The sequence below is a fragment of the Myotis davidii genome, unplaced genomic scaffold (assembly GCF_000327345.1).
Source record: "Myotis davidii unplaced genomic scaffold, ASM32734v1 scaffold592, whole genome shotgun sequence".
NCBI classification, from domain to species: Eukaryota; Metazoa; Chordata; class Mammalia; order Chiroptera; family Vespertilionidae; genus Myotis; species Myotis davidii.
Window position 1 is genome coordinate 634,636 of NW_006284844.1, and position 15,639 is coordinate 650,274.

The window sequence follows — 15,639 nt, forward strand, 5'->3', positions numbered from 1 at the left end:
GTCGGGAGGTCAGGTGGCCACAGGTCCTGAGGAGGCCTGGCAGGGCTGTGGGCGGGGCCTGGCAGGGGCTGGGCAGGTGGACACTGGCTGTGCCCGTTTCCCCGAGGGGTCGGGCGGGGATGAAGGTCTCCTGGTTGAACTGCTATCCCCCCCCCACATACACACTAGGCAGCAGAACGACACTGGGGGCCCCTTCGGTGTGGGGGGTGATGGGGGCGGGGCCAAGAGTGGCAGAGCAGAGAATGGAGGAAAGGGACCGGGAATACGAATGAACTGGGTCATCTCACTGACGACTCATGTTCCAAATGAACCATCTTGATTTAACTCTTTGGAAAGACTCTGGGCCTCCTGGTCAGGTGTAAGGTTTGGGTTCTGAGACACAGCGGGGGGCAGTGCGCCCCTAGGCCCAGGGACCGTCACAGGCGCTGTGGGCTCCGAGGCCCAGCCGGCGTGTCCCTGCGCGCACCGCGTGGCTTTGCTGTACAATAACCGCGGTTGTAAATGAAACCCTTAAAAGGACACACTGAGAACAGCCTTTGCTCATCGCAAGGGCTTTGGAGGAGGACAATCGATGGACCATCAGGGTTGCGGGTGTGGCTGAGGCCTGGGCAGGTCCCCGCCTGGGCCAGTGACTGGGCCGTGGGTGTGAGCTAGCCCAGCACAGCGAGGGGCGTCACCGAGAGGAAGAGGGGCCCCTCACAAGGTTGGCATTTGCTCCTGTGCCAACCTGCACGTTTCCCTTCATAACAGACCCCCGTCCTGCCAGGGAGGCATTGGGATCGCATGTGCCACAGCCCAGACACTGAACGTGACTCCTCTCCCCGGCCATGGCCTCGGGAGGGGTGCCTCCACCATCGACGGGGGTCCCGGCACCAGCCAGGCTGAAAGCCCCGAGGTGGGCACGGGGGGCACAGGTGGGCACAGGGGGCAGATCACAAGCCCAGCCTCCACACCTGTGGATGGATATTGAACAGACTGCCTTGGCTCTCATGGTCATTACGAGCTCAAATTTGCATGTTAACTTGAGAAGCTAGCTTAAGGCACAGGCTGGATCCGATACAATAGATATCGTCATGGGAATTCACTTTAAATTTAAAGCAGTTACCTGTTTTCCCCGTGCCTTCCCGTTGAGGTAACTTTTCATTTATGGAACCTACGAGGGGAAACAAGGAATGAGATTATTTGGGCTCCAAAACCATCATCAGTAATCGTTACGAACGTATGTTCTCCCATGCTGACGCGGTCACAGTGCTGTGGCTTTCCGGGTACATCACACGCGCTCTCTGGGCCCTGAGTCCCCCGCGCCCCCCCCATCCCCGAAACCGCGAGGCCGACACCAGGAAGCGTGAGGAGCCCCACCCCCGCCGCTGCCCGTCCACCGTGTCCCTGAGACCTCTGGTGCCCCACACGGCACCTCCTTCTCTGGGAAGGTCAGCGTGCCCCTCGCCCTGCACCACCACGTTGGGGCAGGAACAGGAGTTAACACTTTAAAGTTCTTAAATGAGAAGTGATGCAACTACAGATACATTAGACCTTGGTCTCCGCTGGATTCCCGTTTATAGAAAAAAAACCAGCCGAGGAGCCGCCTCCGGTGGCTCAGGAGCCGGAACTGCACGGTGGCTGACGGCGACCTGCTCAGTGTTCACAGGACAAGGGGACCCAGGCATCCCCACGGGGGCTGCTCTTCCCCCGAAAGGCTGAGACTCGACAGGCACCCATGCCCGTCTTCACCCTCAGGACAGGCACCCTCCCCGGATTCGCTTTAATCTGCTCAAGAGGACTTGGGCACATCTGCCGATTCGGTCCGGAATATTCTGTCCCGGGTTCGGTGAGAGTGCCCAAGGTCACATGCTAGGTCCTCCTTGCCAGCAACGGCATCCCATGAACTAGAACTTGAAACTCCTTGTTTATTTTATTTTTAAATATATTTGTATTGACTTCAGAGAGGAAGGGAGAGGGGGAGAGAGAGAGAAACATCGACGATGAGAGAGAATCATGCGTCAGCTGCCTCCTGCACGCCCCTCACTGGGGATGGAGCCACAACCCGGGCCTGGGCCCTGACCAGGAATCGAACCGGGACCTCCTGGTTCATAGGTCGATGCCCAACCGCGGAGCCAGCCGGCTGGGCCGTTGCTTGTTTTTCCGATCATGAGTTTGGCATTAAACACAGACCAAATCCTACGGGCCACAGACCCTGTGGAGGAGGAGGCTTACGCTGTGTCTGGGACACACAGCTGCACCTCACAGGAGACATCAGGGCCTCGAAGGACAGAGAAGACGCAGAACCTGGGGCTCCCGTCCAGGGGGTCCCCATCCCCACCCAAACTCGAGGCGGCGGGTTTCCTTAAAGGAACACAGCACACGGCCCTGAGACACGCCTCCCCTCCCCCCCAAACCGCAGCAGGAGACGGACACCCCTCCTCCTGGTGCGTGAGCCTCTGAGTTCAGATTACTGCTGGGTCTGCATGGCGGGTGCAAGGGGCCTGCCACGCCGGCTCCTTCCCAGGGTTACTGTTACCACCGGTGCCACATACGTGGCCTCCAGGTCCCCGCCCCGTGCCTGTGACAGGCCCCCCTGTGTGGCCCCCACGGAGTCCTCAGACCCACGCCTCCAGCTCCTCCTGTGCCGTCTGTACCACCCAGATCTCTCGCGCTGGGGTTTCTAGTCGCCGTTTATTTTTATCCCGTGTCAGCCGTGAGTCAAAAATAACGTTTTCTACTTTTGGCTGGAAATTATAATGGTTTGGTGATATTTCTGAATATGACTATGCAGGCTTTGCTAGTCTGAGCTAAATGCAAACTCCCTAAATAATAATTCTTTGTCCCCCCTCCCCCCCAGAGAGCTTCCCGGTCGAATTAAGATAATATTTTATCATCTAAGGACAGAAAAGTCCAACTGCTGGTTCACCATGTGATCAGAGGCCCAGACCCGAAGACAACTTTAAAAAGTTCTCTCCGCTTTGCATCAGCCAACACTCCAGCGCGTGCGCCAGCCCCCTAAACGAGAGGTCAGCAAAACGTGGCTCGGGAGCCACATGCGGCTCTTTGGCCCCTTGAGTGTGGCTCTTCCACGAAATACCGACTTCTGCGCATGGGCCACAAAGTTCCAATGGCACTGTACGTGTGCGCCCGCGTGGTATTTTGTGGAAGAGCCACACTCAAGGGGCCAAAGAGCCACATGTGGCTCGAGAGCCGCAGTTTGCCGACCACGGAATTATAAGATTCACTCATTGCAGTGAATCAGAAGGATTAACCTAAGTAGTTAACAGTTTTTAGTTGGCCCCCACCTGTGTTTCGCGGCTGCTTCCCGAGGTTTTTGCAGAAGCGTTTGGAGCAGCAGGTTCGGGTGTCGGTGCAGAAAGGGAGAGACGCGCCAGGTGTGGACGCCATGCAAACGTGGGCTGTGCTGGGACCCGAGGACGCACCGGATTTAAGGGCCCGACTCCCTTCCTGACGAAGCGTCCTCCTGTCTCAGCGCCATTTGGACAGTCGGCCTTTCCCCTGCCTGTTGGGAACCAGCATCCGGAGGTGCCGCCCGGAGCACTGCTGGCACCGGACGGAGCCTCTTGGGGCACAAGGCCCAGCGAGCCCTGACCGTGGTCATCGTCCCTCCACGCCTCCTGGCCATTCCTCTGTGTACGGATGTCCTTCTGGCCGATTCTGACTCGTCCCTGATCAGGAGGGTGAGCAGGTGACGAGGGACGGAGTCCCGGGAGGTGTGGCACCACGGAGGAAGGCAGACTGTGGACAGAGCAGCCCCACCTGCGGCTCGGGGACCGGCACGCGCCTCGCCCGCAGGCTCAGCTCCCGTCTGCGCACTGGTCGCAGGCAGCACGTGCCGGGGCTGCGGGGCGTGGAGCAGACAGCACACGCACGGGGCACACGACACATGTGCCCCTAAATGCTCAGGACACTCGGTGTGGGTCACATGTACATGTGTAGCCTCTCTTCACACACGTGGATTTTACATGTCAGGGGGTGGCAGCCCGCTCGCCACAGAGAGCAACACTGGGGTCTGTCCCCCGTGCAGCGGCTGGGCCCCCTTTTCGCCTGTTCCCATCCAGGGGGTCTCAGAGCAGCTGGTCCGGTCTGGTGGGCGGAACATTGCGCAGAGGGCGCTCGGGCACAGCTGCCAGTCGCCCACCCTCCGCCCCCTCGGAGCCGTCCTCCTCCTGGAAAGCACAGAAGGAACTGGCTCCTGAGTCTTCTTTGGGGAGCGCGCTCCCGGCGCCTCCCGCAGCGTCCACCTCCCTGTCTTTGTCGTCTGGGCTCCCAGTTCTCACTTTGATGTTGGCTTCTGCAAACTCCGAGGCTGGAGCGCTCATCTGTGCGCGGCCGTCCCTGGGAACCGGCATCGCCTCGCTCACGGTCATAAGCCTCCCCCGCTGGCCGACAGGGTTGCACATAAAAAAGTGCTGTGAGAATGGCTGCTGGTGGGATGGACCGGGAGGGAAACGCATGAGCACAGGCCGTCCCGGGAGGGCAGGCCGCTCCGACGGGCCCTGTGAATTGGAACCATCTGCTCTGAAAGGCTTCTTGGTTTCTTCTATGGTTTCATTAAATATTAGAAAACGGGAGGGAAAAGCCATTGTCGGCGAGGAACGGAAAAGAGCACTTCATACACTTCTGAAGAAATGAAAAATTCAGTTACAAATTAGCCACCAAATTAAACGTCCCATGGAGCACGGCGACCGAGCGACGTAATGAAAAGGCGAGAACTGGACACCTGGAAGGGCTTTTTCCCTGAAAAGTGGCAATAAAAGCAATGAGCGTTTTTCCTAAAGGAAAAACAATAACACCGGAATGTTGTATATAACACCACGCTGCTGATAGTTCAAGAATGAGTCCAAATTAAAAAGAGAGAAGGCGGGCCCCGGGTGGGCTCCGCACAGATGCGCCCAGCACCACCCCCGGCCCCGGCCCCGCCAGCCGAGCCACGTCCACGTGACCGCGTCTGGCTCCTGCCTCCCTGTCAGAGCTCGTCACTCACGGCTCCTCACTCGATCCCACGGGCTCTGGGTCGTGCTGAGTGTGGTCGCCACACCCTGTGGTCTCCTCGTGGACGAGTCGGCTGGTTTCTTCACTTGCAGAGTGAATTCGACACTGGCGGAGACTCCCAGAAGCTGGAACTTTCACTGGAAACGTCACGCATCCTGTGCTGAATCAAATTACTATTTTATCTCCCCGTGGGTGTCAAATGGATTTCTTCACTGCCTCAGAAATGGCCATGAGAGTCGAGTTAGAGAGTAACACGGTGCAGTTTCCTTTAAAAAATCACCTCTTGCCCGGCCGACGTGGCTCAATGGTTGAACGTCGACCTATGAGCCAGGAGGTGATGGTTCGATTCCTGTTCGGGGCACAGGCCTGGGTTGTATGCTCGATCCCCAGGCGGGGTGTGCAGGAGGCAGCCGATCCATGATTCTCTCTCATGGATTTTTCTCTCTCTCTCCCTCTCCCTTCCTCTCTGAAACAAATAAAAAAATATTTTTTAAAAAAAATCAAGTCCTTAGTTCAGTCCATACAGTCCTCCCCTTATCCAAGGAGGGTGCGCAGTCAGACCTCATGGGCGTCGGAATCGCAGGAAGTGCTGAGACAGGGGACGTGGTGAGACAGCGCGATGGACGAAGCTGCAGGGACCGTAGGGGAGATGATGAGACCCACCCCACCCCCACCCCCACCCGATTTATGCTTAAAACCAGCTGAGTCCAGGTCCCCAACATGGCCAATGATTTCAGCCTCAGTATGTGTTCCCTAGAGGCCCGATGCACGAGTTCATGGACATGGGTGGTTGGCCGGCTGGCCCCCCCCCCCTGGTCGAACTCCCGGTCAAGGGGACAACTTACATATTAGCCTTTTATTATATAGGATAGTAGTCATTTGCATCTGAAACAGGACACACAACAGCCACACACACACGCACACACACGCAAGCACACACACACACACACCAACCATAGGCACTTTTTTTGTAATCTCAGGGCTGTGCAGGTGTCTTTTCCTCTGGAGGAGACCACACCCTGTTTCATTTTCTGTTGCTTTTCTGATTGATATCTATATATTTCTATCACACAGACCAGCCACATACACGTACACACACTCACACACGTGCATCCACACATGCACGCACGCACACCAGCTGCACACACATACCAGCCGCACGGCTATGATCAGGAGCAGGAGGCCCAGATGAGCACAGTGCAGCGAGCTCCTCTGCGGAACATCCCCCTTACCTGGGGGACCCTGAATACCCCCCCCCACCGAAACCCCCTTTAAATTAGCCTCAATAAGGGAAGCCAATCCCGCTGAAGGGGCTGCTCTCCTGGGGAGGGGCCACTCCCCACCTCATTGCCTCATGATAAACTCTCTCTCACTGCAAACTCGGCGCTGCTCACGTCAGAACGCTTTCCCGCGTGACGCCAATGGCCTCAGTCCCGGATGCCAGAGCCCCTGCCTCAGCACCAGACCTCAGTACGTCTACACAAACATATATATTGTTTTCCTACACACACAAGCCTATGGCACAGTTCAATGTATAAACCAGGCGCAGTAAGAGATTAACAGTAAGTAATAAGAAAGCAGCACAGTTACAACAGACGGTGATAAACGTTATGTGGACGTGGCCTCCTCCGGTCACAATGCCTGGCTTCCCGTGTGGTCGCTGGGGCCGTGGCTGGGCCGCGGGGCCCCGCCAGCAGCAAGTGGGACCAAGAATGAGGCGGCCCTGGTCCCGGATCGGCGCCAAAGCTGACCGCTCCCTCGGGCTCCCGTCCCTGTGACAAGGGGGCTCCTTTCTCTCCCCCTTTGACTTTCCTTGACAATAGTCACTCCGATGCCCATTCCCACGGCTCCCGCCCGGAGGAGGCGGGAAGGCCTAAAGCAGAGGCTGTTCTGAGCGGAGATGGAGCTCCTCTGACCGGCCACCTGCCCAACGTGAGCAGAACAAGCCCCACTTGCCTCTTAATGATCTCGTCAGAGACCCGCCGCTGCGTTGCTGGTTTCCTGTCTGGGAGCTCAGTTCTTCTAGTTCCGTGGTCGGCCAACTGCGGCTCGCGAGCCACATGCGGCTCTTCGGCCCCTTGAGTGTGGCTCTTCCTAAGCCTTAGGAGGACCCGAATTAAGTTAATAACAATGTACCTGCCTATATAGTTTAAGTTCAAAAAACTTGGCTCTCAGAAGAAATTTCAATCGCTGTACGGTTGGTATTTGGCTCCGTGGACGAATGAGTTTGCCGGCCACTGTTCTGGTTGCTCGGCTTCCCGGGCTCCTAACTCGGTGCCAGGAATGTTTGTCCATGAAAAATGAAATAAAAAACAGCTGCTCTCCACGAAGTTAACGTTTCAGAAACCACATGGAGATTCACAGAGACACGGCGTTCTGGAATTCCAGGTGGGAGCTGGAGCGGAGGCACTGCAGGAAAACGAAGGCTCACAGGCGGACGAGCTCAGAGTTGGTAACGGGAAGGGAGCGAGAATGAGCAGCGAGAGCCCGGCCGGCCACGGCCTCCCCGTTCCTGTCGCTGGGATGCGGAGCCTTCGGTCGTTAAAGTCAGGGCATCACTCATAGTTTTAAAAATATTGTTATTGCTTTTAGAGAGAGGAAGGGAGAGGGAGAGGGAGATAAAAGCATCAATGAAGAGAGAGAATCACGGATCGGCTGCCTCCTGCACACCCCACACTGGGGATGGAGCCCACAACCTGGGCCTGGGCCCTGACCGGGAATCGAACCCTGAACCCCTGGTTCCTAGGTCAACGCTCAGCTGCTGGGAATCGAACCCTGCAGGCCGGGCTCCAGTCACATTCTTAGGGCAGCCACTGCCTGTGCACAACTCAGCGCTAGCACACAGGTGACACGGGGCGCAGGGACCGAAACCCCAACATTCTCTGCTCCCCACGGCTGGCCCCCTGGTCACCGGTCACAGTGGCCGCAGACAGGTGGCAGCCCACTGGCCGGTGTGAACGTCTGCGCTCACGGTTCCCCATTTCCCACGATGGTCGTCAGGACGCGGTCGTTGGTGAGAGCTTATTAAAGCAGGGAGGCCTCGCTCAGGCAGCTCGCAGCTCCTTGCCCTGGAGGCCCCCCTCCCCCCAGGCCCAGACAGAACCGCCACGTGCTCATGGATCTGGGCAGGGACCTATCCGTTCTGACCCAGGCGCCTGGACGGAACTCGAGGCCCACGGGACGAACAGGCCCATTCCCGCGGCCTCTGCGCGCGGTGTCTGGGTGAACACATTCCCGGCCTCCCCCCGAGAGCCGGCCCTCCTGTGTCTGGAGACCCTGCTGACCGGTCACTGGCCACCAGGCCCCTGGCGTGTTTCCTTCCCACGCTGTAAGGTCCCACCGTTAGCGCTCTCACTCTCCATCACGAGGGAGCTGTGGGGCGAGGCCCCACCCTGGGCCCAGCCCCTGCTCTCACCCCCCCCCCACGTGTGGCCCAGGCGCCCACGGAATTCCCAGTCCTTGGGTTGTAGGCCTGTGCCCCCCACGTTCCCGCTGAGGGCGTCTCACCATCACAAGAACCACGCGGTCCAGCCTCGACGCGGTCGCCCTGGGCTGAGAGCCCCACCTCACACTCGTTGTTCTTAGTGCTGAGTAGGAGCTGGGTGTCTGGCAGGAACGGCTCAACGCGCATGACTGTGCACTCGGACCCTCCCCCTGGAAGATCTTCCTGGAGAAGCGAGGAGGCAGAGGGACGGGGCTCCCTCCATCCCTCCAGGCTGCCCAGAAGGGGCCTCTGTGCCCCCCGCGGGGCCTGCCTCCGGCGTCCCTGTGAGCTCACACACACACAGGTGCACATCCTGAGTTACAGGTACAACTTGTGGCTAAATTTGAAATCTCTTTTTCTGATTTTTCAGTTGTTATAGCACGTCCTTCCCCGGCCTCCGCGGCCTCCACGGCCGGCTCGGTATAAACTCCAGGACAAAAGGCAGTCATTGAGCAGTGACGGTTCCCGTGTGAATGACCTGGGACCACCCCCAATCCTGGGCAGAGGTGGGTGGTGCCACTGAGCCATCCTAAGCACCAGCTAACTCACTGGGGAAGGGAGGGGGTGCAGGGAGGGTGTGCACGGAGGGGTGCCGAGGGTGCAGGGATAGGATGCAGGGAAGGGTACAAGGGGAGGGTGCAGGGGGTACAGGGAGGGGGTGCATGGAGCGGGTGCAGAGAAGTGGTGCAGAGTGGGGTGTAGGGAGGGGTGTGGAGAGGGAGCAGGGAGGGGTGCAGGGAGGGGTGCACGGAGGGGGTGCGGGGAGGGGTGCACAGAGGGGGTGCAGAGGGGCCTGGATACTGCGGCCCTGGGGTCAGCAGATGAAAGCCTGCACAGCTGTGACTGATGGCTCCTGCCACGCCCACTGCCCCAAAGGGTGTCCCATCGCCGGCCTCTCTGCGCTGTGTGTGAGGCTGTGTCTACGGCTGGGAAACCGTGAAGCACACGACAGTTTGTCATGAACTCCTTGTGCAGCTGTGTGCTTAACCTTCCCACTTGCCCCGAAACGTCACCGCTTCCTCCACAACCACCACACGCCACAGGCTCAAGGGGGCTCCTGACGCCGCGCCTACCCTCCACGCACAGGTTCTCGCAGAGTGAAGGCCCCGTTGTATGGAATTTCCCACAATCCTGAGGGAGAGGTGTGGAGTGTGTTAGTACCAGCAGGTGTGAGCTGACCCTGCCACGCCAATAAGCGGGTCACAGCCACGGACCCGTGCCATGGAAGTGCGGCCACGCACACGCATACATGCACACACATGCATGCACACGCGCACACACGGAGGGCAGGGTCAGGGGAGCGCCCGGTCCACACCCAACCTTGAACCTGAGGCCCCTCGGCCCCTGGCTCCTCCGAATAGACTTTCCCACACGACGGACCAGACTGTGCAGCCAGGAGACAGAGCTCTTTCTCCCAACACCGTCACCCGACCCAAACCACCCCGGGCCGTGGAAAACGGGGCGTTTCCATCCAGCAAGATGCTGCTGGCGCCAGAAAATCAGGCGAGGGACAGGGTGAGGGCCGGTTCCAGAGCAAAGCCGGGCTGGGAATGTGAACTCGGCCGAGCTCGCACGCAGTTCTCTGGGAGAGTCTCTGGGACAGTCCAGCCCAGCGATGGCGAACCTGTGACACGCGTGCCAGAGGTGACACGCAAGCTCATTTTTTTGGTTGATTTTTCTTTGTTAAATGGCATTTAAATATATAAAAGCTAAGTTAGGGTTTTTCAAAATGCTGACACGCCGAGCTCAAAAGGTTCGCCATCACTGCTCTAGCCTCTCAAACGCTGTCACTGAAACCGCAGAAGCCGACACGCCATGGCCCCTCCGCGAGGGGAGTGAGGAGGCCGGCCCTCGGATGGCGTGCAGCCAGCGTGTGACGGTGTCTCCAGGACGGGGAACACACGGGCCGGCTTAGCGTGTCATTTTTTCTGTCTCACTTACTTCCCGAGTTCGTAAAAGAGTTATTAGGTGCAGGGTTCGCTCACTGAAAATATTTTTTCAGCCAATTTTAGGTCTTGGGTGACAAAACAGTTTTTAAAAATAACTCTGTTTTCCCTCCACGTGGCTCACCCCCGGGGCTTGCGAGTGGCCACAGCCACCGGGTGTCAGGCTGTGAGTTCCTGCTAATGACGGTGTCATCGTCCCGGCAGCCGGCAGCCCGGCCCTGGCCCCTCCGCCTGTGGATGTCGGCATCGGACAGACATTCTAACTGTAACCGCCCGCCCTCCAAATAGAAAATCCGTCTAAAAGGAAACTCCATGTGCAAATGTTCCCACAATTCACGAGAAACAGCAGGAAGATGTTGTTGGTCTCTAGGGCTGTGTTTGCCTGTTTTAGGAAACCTAACATGGATTGGAGGCACAGACCATGGAACTTCCCTCTTTTGTTCATCCTCACCTGGGATATGTTCCCATTGGTTTGAGGGAGAGAGGGGAAGAGAGGGAGAGACAGAGAGGAACATCAATGTGAGAGAAACACACCGACTGGTTGCTTCCTGCACGTGCCCAGGCCGGGGAGGAGCCTGCAACCGAGGTCTGTGCCCGTGACCAGAATCGAACCCGGGACCCTTTGGTCTGCAGGCTGACGCTCTATCCACTGAGCCATGCCGGCCGGGGCCACCATGAAACTTAACAGATGATCTGACTGGTGTCCTCAAACATTCATCGACACGGAAGGCTGCAGGCCGCTGTCACATGAAAGCGGTCGCGTCACAGATAAGGTTTTTGGCAAAATTAACGGAAAAGAGACGACGGTACAGGTCGCTCCCCGGCAGTGTTGCTGCTCAGGGCGAGCCCCGTGGTGAGTGACAGACATAACCAGGAGCCCCTGACAGGGAGCTGACAACGACCGCACTTCCTTCGCAAAAACATACACAAGCCAGAGACGCCTTGTTTGCTTTTTTGCCGAAGAAACTATTTGGCCCTTCCCCCCGTGGACTGCAGTCCCCGCAGCTACTCCCAAACACCCCGCGGCCCAGGCGGCGCGGTGCGGGCAGGCCTTCCGTCGGGAACTGCCTTAGAAGAGGGGGTTCAGAATACCTTGGGGTTGCCCAGTGACACCCCCCTTCCCAGGACTCCCCCCGAGGCCCCGGTACTGTGTTTCCTGGGATTATAAGTAAACACAGGCGAGAGGCTCAGAAAGCAGCCAACGGGGTCAGGAGGCTCCCGTCAGCACCGCAGACCTACCCGGGCACCGGGGCGTCTTGTGGGCCACGGCGGTGCCGCTGATGGGCCTCCCGTTGGGCGTGACGCACCAGCAGTATCCCGTGTAGCTGTGGCACTGCACCTGGAGGCGACAGGACATGGCGTCAGGGCGGGGCCTCGCCGCACAGGCCGCTCCCCTGACCCCCAGTGCGAGAAGGATGCCCAACCCAGATCCCGTGCACACACGCCACCAGAGGCGCTGACCGCAGGCCAGTGTGCGCCGGCCCCTCCGCGGGCATCCGATCCCTGCCGTCTGGAGGGAGGCCCAAGCCCTCACCTTACACATGGGGAGACTGAGGCACCGAGGTGTCGAGAGACCTGCTCACTCCGTGTGCCCAGGGCAGAGGCAGGGAGAGGAGGCTGGCATCGCTGTCGGTGGGAGGCTCTTTCCATCAACCCCACCCCCTCCCGGGTCCCTCTGGCATCCATCCTGCCCCGGTCTCCCTCCCGGCCAGACAGGGGTCCCTCCCCATAGCTCCACCCTCTCTAGTTCTCTCTCTCTCTCTCTCCTCTCAAAGGTCAAATGCTGGTTATGAAAGTGCCCAGTTCTCTGTGTACAAATGCCCAACAGCCCCTGGGCTCCTGTCGCCCCACGAGAGCTGCCTCTGTCTCGGACTCTCTCCTCAGTGAGGACAGCAGCACTGACGACAGTCGTGGCCGCACTGCGGGGCGGGCACCGGGGCTCCAGGCGCTGCCTCTGACGGACGACGGCCACGGCGAGTCAGGACCCGCAGAGCAGCCTCGAGCAACGAGCAGGTGAGGGTGCCCCAGCCTTGCCACCAGGCTGCCCAGCCCTGTTCACACCGGAATGGCGACTTACAGCAATGGCACAGGGCACCCGGCTGGAAGGAGTGGGACCCACTCACCACCCACTCCTGCAGGTGAGCCCAGTCACAGGCGCCCACGTGGCGAGGGTCCCCACTCGGCCCTCGCTGCCCCACCATGGGAGGAACACATGGCTGGCTGCAGGTGCCATCCTCGCCCCCCCCCCCGTACCTCCTGTAGAGCGTGTACCTGCTGTAGAGCGTGTCCCTGCTGTAGAGCGTGTACCTGCTGTAGAGTGTGTATCTGGCTGTAGAGCGTGTACCTGGCTGTAGAGCGTGTACCGGCTGTAGAGCGTGTACCTGCTGTAGAGCGTGTCCCTGCTGTAGAGCGTGTACCTGCTGTAGAGTGTGTATCTGGCTGTAGAGCGTGTACCTGGCTGTAGAGCGTGTACCGGCTGTAGAGCGTGTACCTGCTGTAGAGCGTGTCCCTGCTGTAGAGCGTGTACCTGCTGTAGAGTGTGTATCTGGCTGTAGAGCGTGTACCTGGCTGTAGAGCGTGTACCGGCTGTAGAGCGTGTACCTGCTGTAGAGCGTGTCCCTGCTGTAGAGCGTGTACCTGCTGTAGAGTGTGTATCTGGCTGTAGAGCGTGTACCTGGCTGTAGAGCGTGTACCGGCTGTAGAGCGTGTACCTGCTGTAGAGCGTGTCCCTGCTGTAGAGCGTGTACCTGCTGTAGAGTGTGTATCTGGCTGTAGAGCGTGTACCTGGCTGTAGAGCGTGTACCGGCTGTAGAGCGTGTACCTGCTGTAGAGCGTGTCCCTGCTGTAGAGCGTGTACCTGCTGTAGAGTGTGTATCTGGCTGTAGAGCGTGTACCTGGCTGTAGAGCGTGTACCGGCTGTAGAGCGTGTACCTGCTGTAGAGCGTGTCCCTGCTGTAGAGCGTGTACCTGCTGTAGAGTGTGTATCTGGCTGTAGAGCGTGTACCTGGCTGTAGAGCGTGTACCGGCTGTAGAGCGTGTACCTGCTGTAGAGCGTGTCCCTGCTGTAGAGCGTGTACCTGCTGTAGAGTGTGTATCTGGCTGTAGAGCGTGTACCTGGCTGTAGAGCGTGTACCGGCTGTAGAGCGTGTACCTGCTGTAGAGCGTGTCCCTGCTGTAGAGCGTGTACCTGCTGTAGAGTGTGTATCTGGCTGTAGAGCGTGTACCTGGCTGTAGAGCGTGTACCGGCTGTAGAGCGTGTACCTGCTGTAGAGCGTGTCCCTGCTGTAGAGCGTGTACCTGCTGTAGAGTGTGTATCTGGCTGTAGAGCGTGTACCTGGCTGTAGAGCGTGTACCGGCTGTAGAGCGTGTACCTGCTGTAGAGCGTGTCCCTGCTGTAGAGCGTGTACCTGCTGTAGAGTGTGTATCTGGCTGTAGAGCGTGTACCTGGCTGTAGAGCGTGTACCGGCTGTAGAGCGTGTACCTGCTGTAGAGCGTGTCCCTGCTGTAGAGCGTGTACCTGCTGTAGAGTGTGTATCTGGCTGTAGAGCGTGTACCTGGCTGTAGAGCGTGTACCGGCTGTAGAGCGTGTACCTGCTGTAGAGCGTGTCCCTGCTGTAGAGCGTGTACCTGCTGTAGAGTGTGTATCTGGCTGTAGAGCGTGTACCTGGCTGTAGAGCGTGTACCGGCTGTAGAGCGTGTACCTGCTGTAGAGCGTGTCCCTGCTGTAGAGCGTGTACCTGCTGTAGAGTGTGTATCTGGCTGTAGAGCGTGTACCTGGCTGTAGAGCGTGTACCGGCTGTAGAGCGTGTACCTGCTGTAGAGCGTGTCCCTGCTGTAGAGCGTGTACCTGCTGTAGAGTGTGTATCTGGCTGTAGAGCGTGTACCTGGCTGTAGAGCGCGTACCTGGCTATAGGTGCCGTCCTCGCTGCACTCCGGGATGAACACCTGCTGGAACTCCTTCCTCGCCTGCTCCTGCGTGTACTTCCGCTCGGCCACACACCGGGACACGTCTGTAGGCAGGAGCAGAGCAGCCAGGTTACACCCCAGGAAGAGGCAACGCCCGAGACACAGGTGCATGCAGATGCGGGCGTAACGGCGCGGGGCAGCCACCTCCGCTGGGCGGGCAAGTGGCCCCCGCAGTCACCAGCGAGAGGCTGGCTGCTCCGAGCGGGTCCTCTCAACACTGAGGTGCCGGGCAGAGGCTGGGGGAGGGTTACTGGCTTGTCCTGGTGACTCGGGACCTGCTTCATGGCCAACGAGGGAACACAGCTGTGGTCCAGCCGGGTCCAGTAGGCGTCTCTTCAGGTCCCAGCGTGTCCACCGGAGCCCACGGGGTCCAGGCCACAGGCCCAGCGGGAGGGAGGGAGCACGGGGCCCCCCGGGAGCTGGGACGTGCTGGCCCACAGCGGGGTCCAGGTCACCCCCTGGAAACATCATCGGGGGCACCACGGGGCCTCTCTGCTTTGTGTCTGCGTTTCCTAGGACCTCAGAGCGATGCCAAGCTCCGCCTCGTCCCACCGCCCAGCAGTGAGCACCTCCGTCCAGCCTGCCCCGCCGCTCAGGCACCACCTCAAAGCCGCGACGCCAGGTGGCTCAGTGGTTGAGCGTCGACCTGTGAACCAGGAGGTCAGGCACAGGCCCGGGCTGTGGGCTGGATCCCAGTGGGGGGCATGCAGGAGGCAGCCGATCCGTGATTCTCACTCATCATTGATGCTTCTAACTCTCCCTCTCCCTTCCTCTCTGGAATCAATAAAAATATATTTTTTACAAATACTTCTCAGACACGACCCGAGGCACCGCGCGGGCCGCGCTCCTCAGGAAGAAACCCTGGGACTCAGCAAACGAGTGTAAAGGAAAAGTCGAAAAGCGCCAACAGAAACAGCTGCTGAGAAATGTGACTCCAGCACATCTCCTCTCGGACGTTGGTGGTTCCGTGTTGTCCACGGAGGCCTACAGGTCGCTGGTTACACCCTCGTCGGGGGCACAGCACCCGGAAGAGAGACGGTGATGTTGCCATAACTACACCTGTGCCCGACGGAGCCTGGAAACATCCGCGACTCTGCAAAGTATCTGGTTGTCTAACCGCGATGCCGGGCACCGGAAACTAATGCAAATGACATGGAAAGAGAAGAAAACACCTGAGCCCCCTAACCCTGCTCTGCCCCCGGCTTAGGGGAGGAGTCAGCAGGACGGACTGGGGGGGGGGGGGGC

At 59.0% G+C, this 15,639-nt stretch overlaps 1 protein-coding gene across 1 annotated transcript in view; it reads right to left on the reverse strand.

The window, feature by feature from the left end:
• Positions 1-15,639, reverse strand: part of SMOC2 (SPARC related modular calcium binding 2) — a 51,652-nt gene that overhangs the window by 32,440 nt on the left and 3,573 nt on the right. Inside the window, exons 3-5 of the mRNA XM_015558351.1 lie at positions 14,332-14,438; positions 11,668-11,767; positions 1,106-1,153 (exon numbers count right to left, since the gene is read on the reverse strand). Coding sequence (XP_015413837.1) covers positions 1,106-1,153; positions 11,668-11,767; positions 14,332-14,438 — 255 coding nt within the window. The remainder of the gene's footprint in view (positions 1-1,105; positions 1,154-11,667; positions 11,768-14,331; positions 14,439-15,639) is intronic.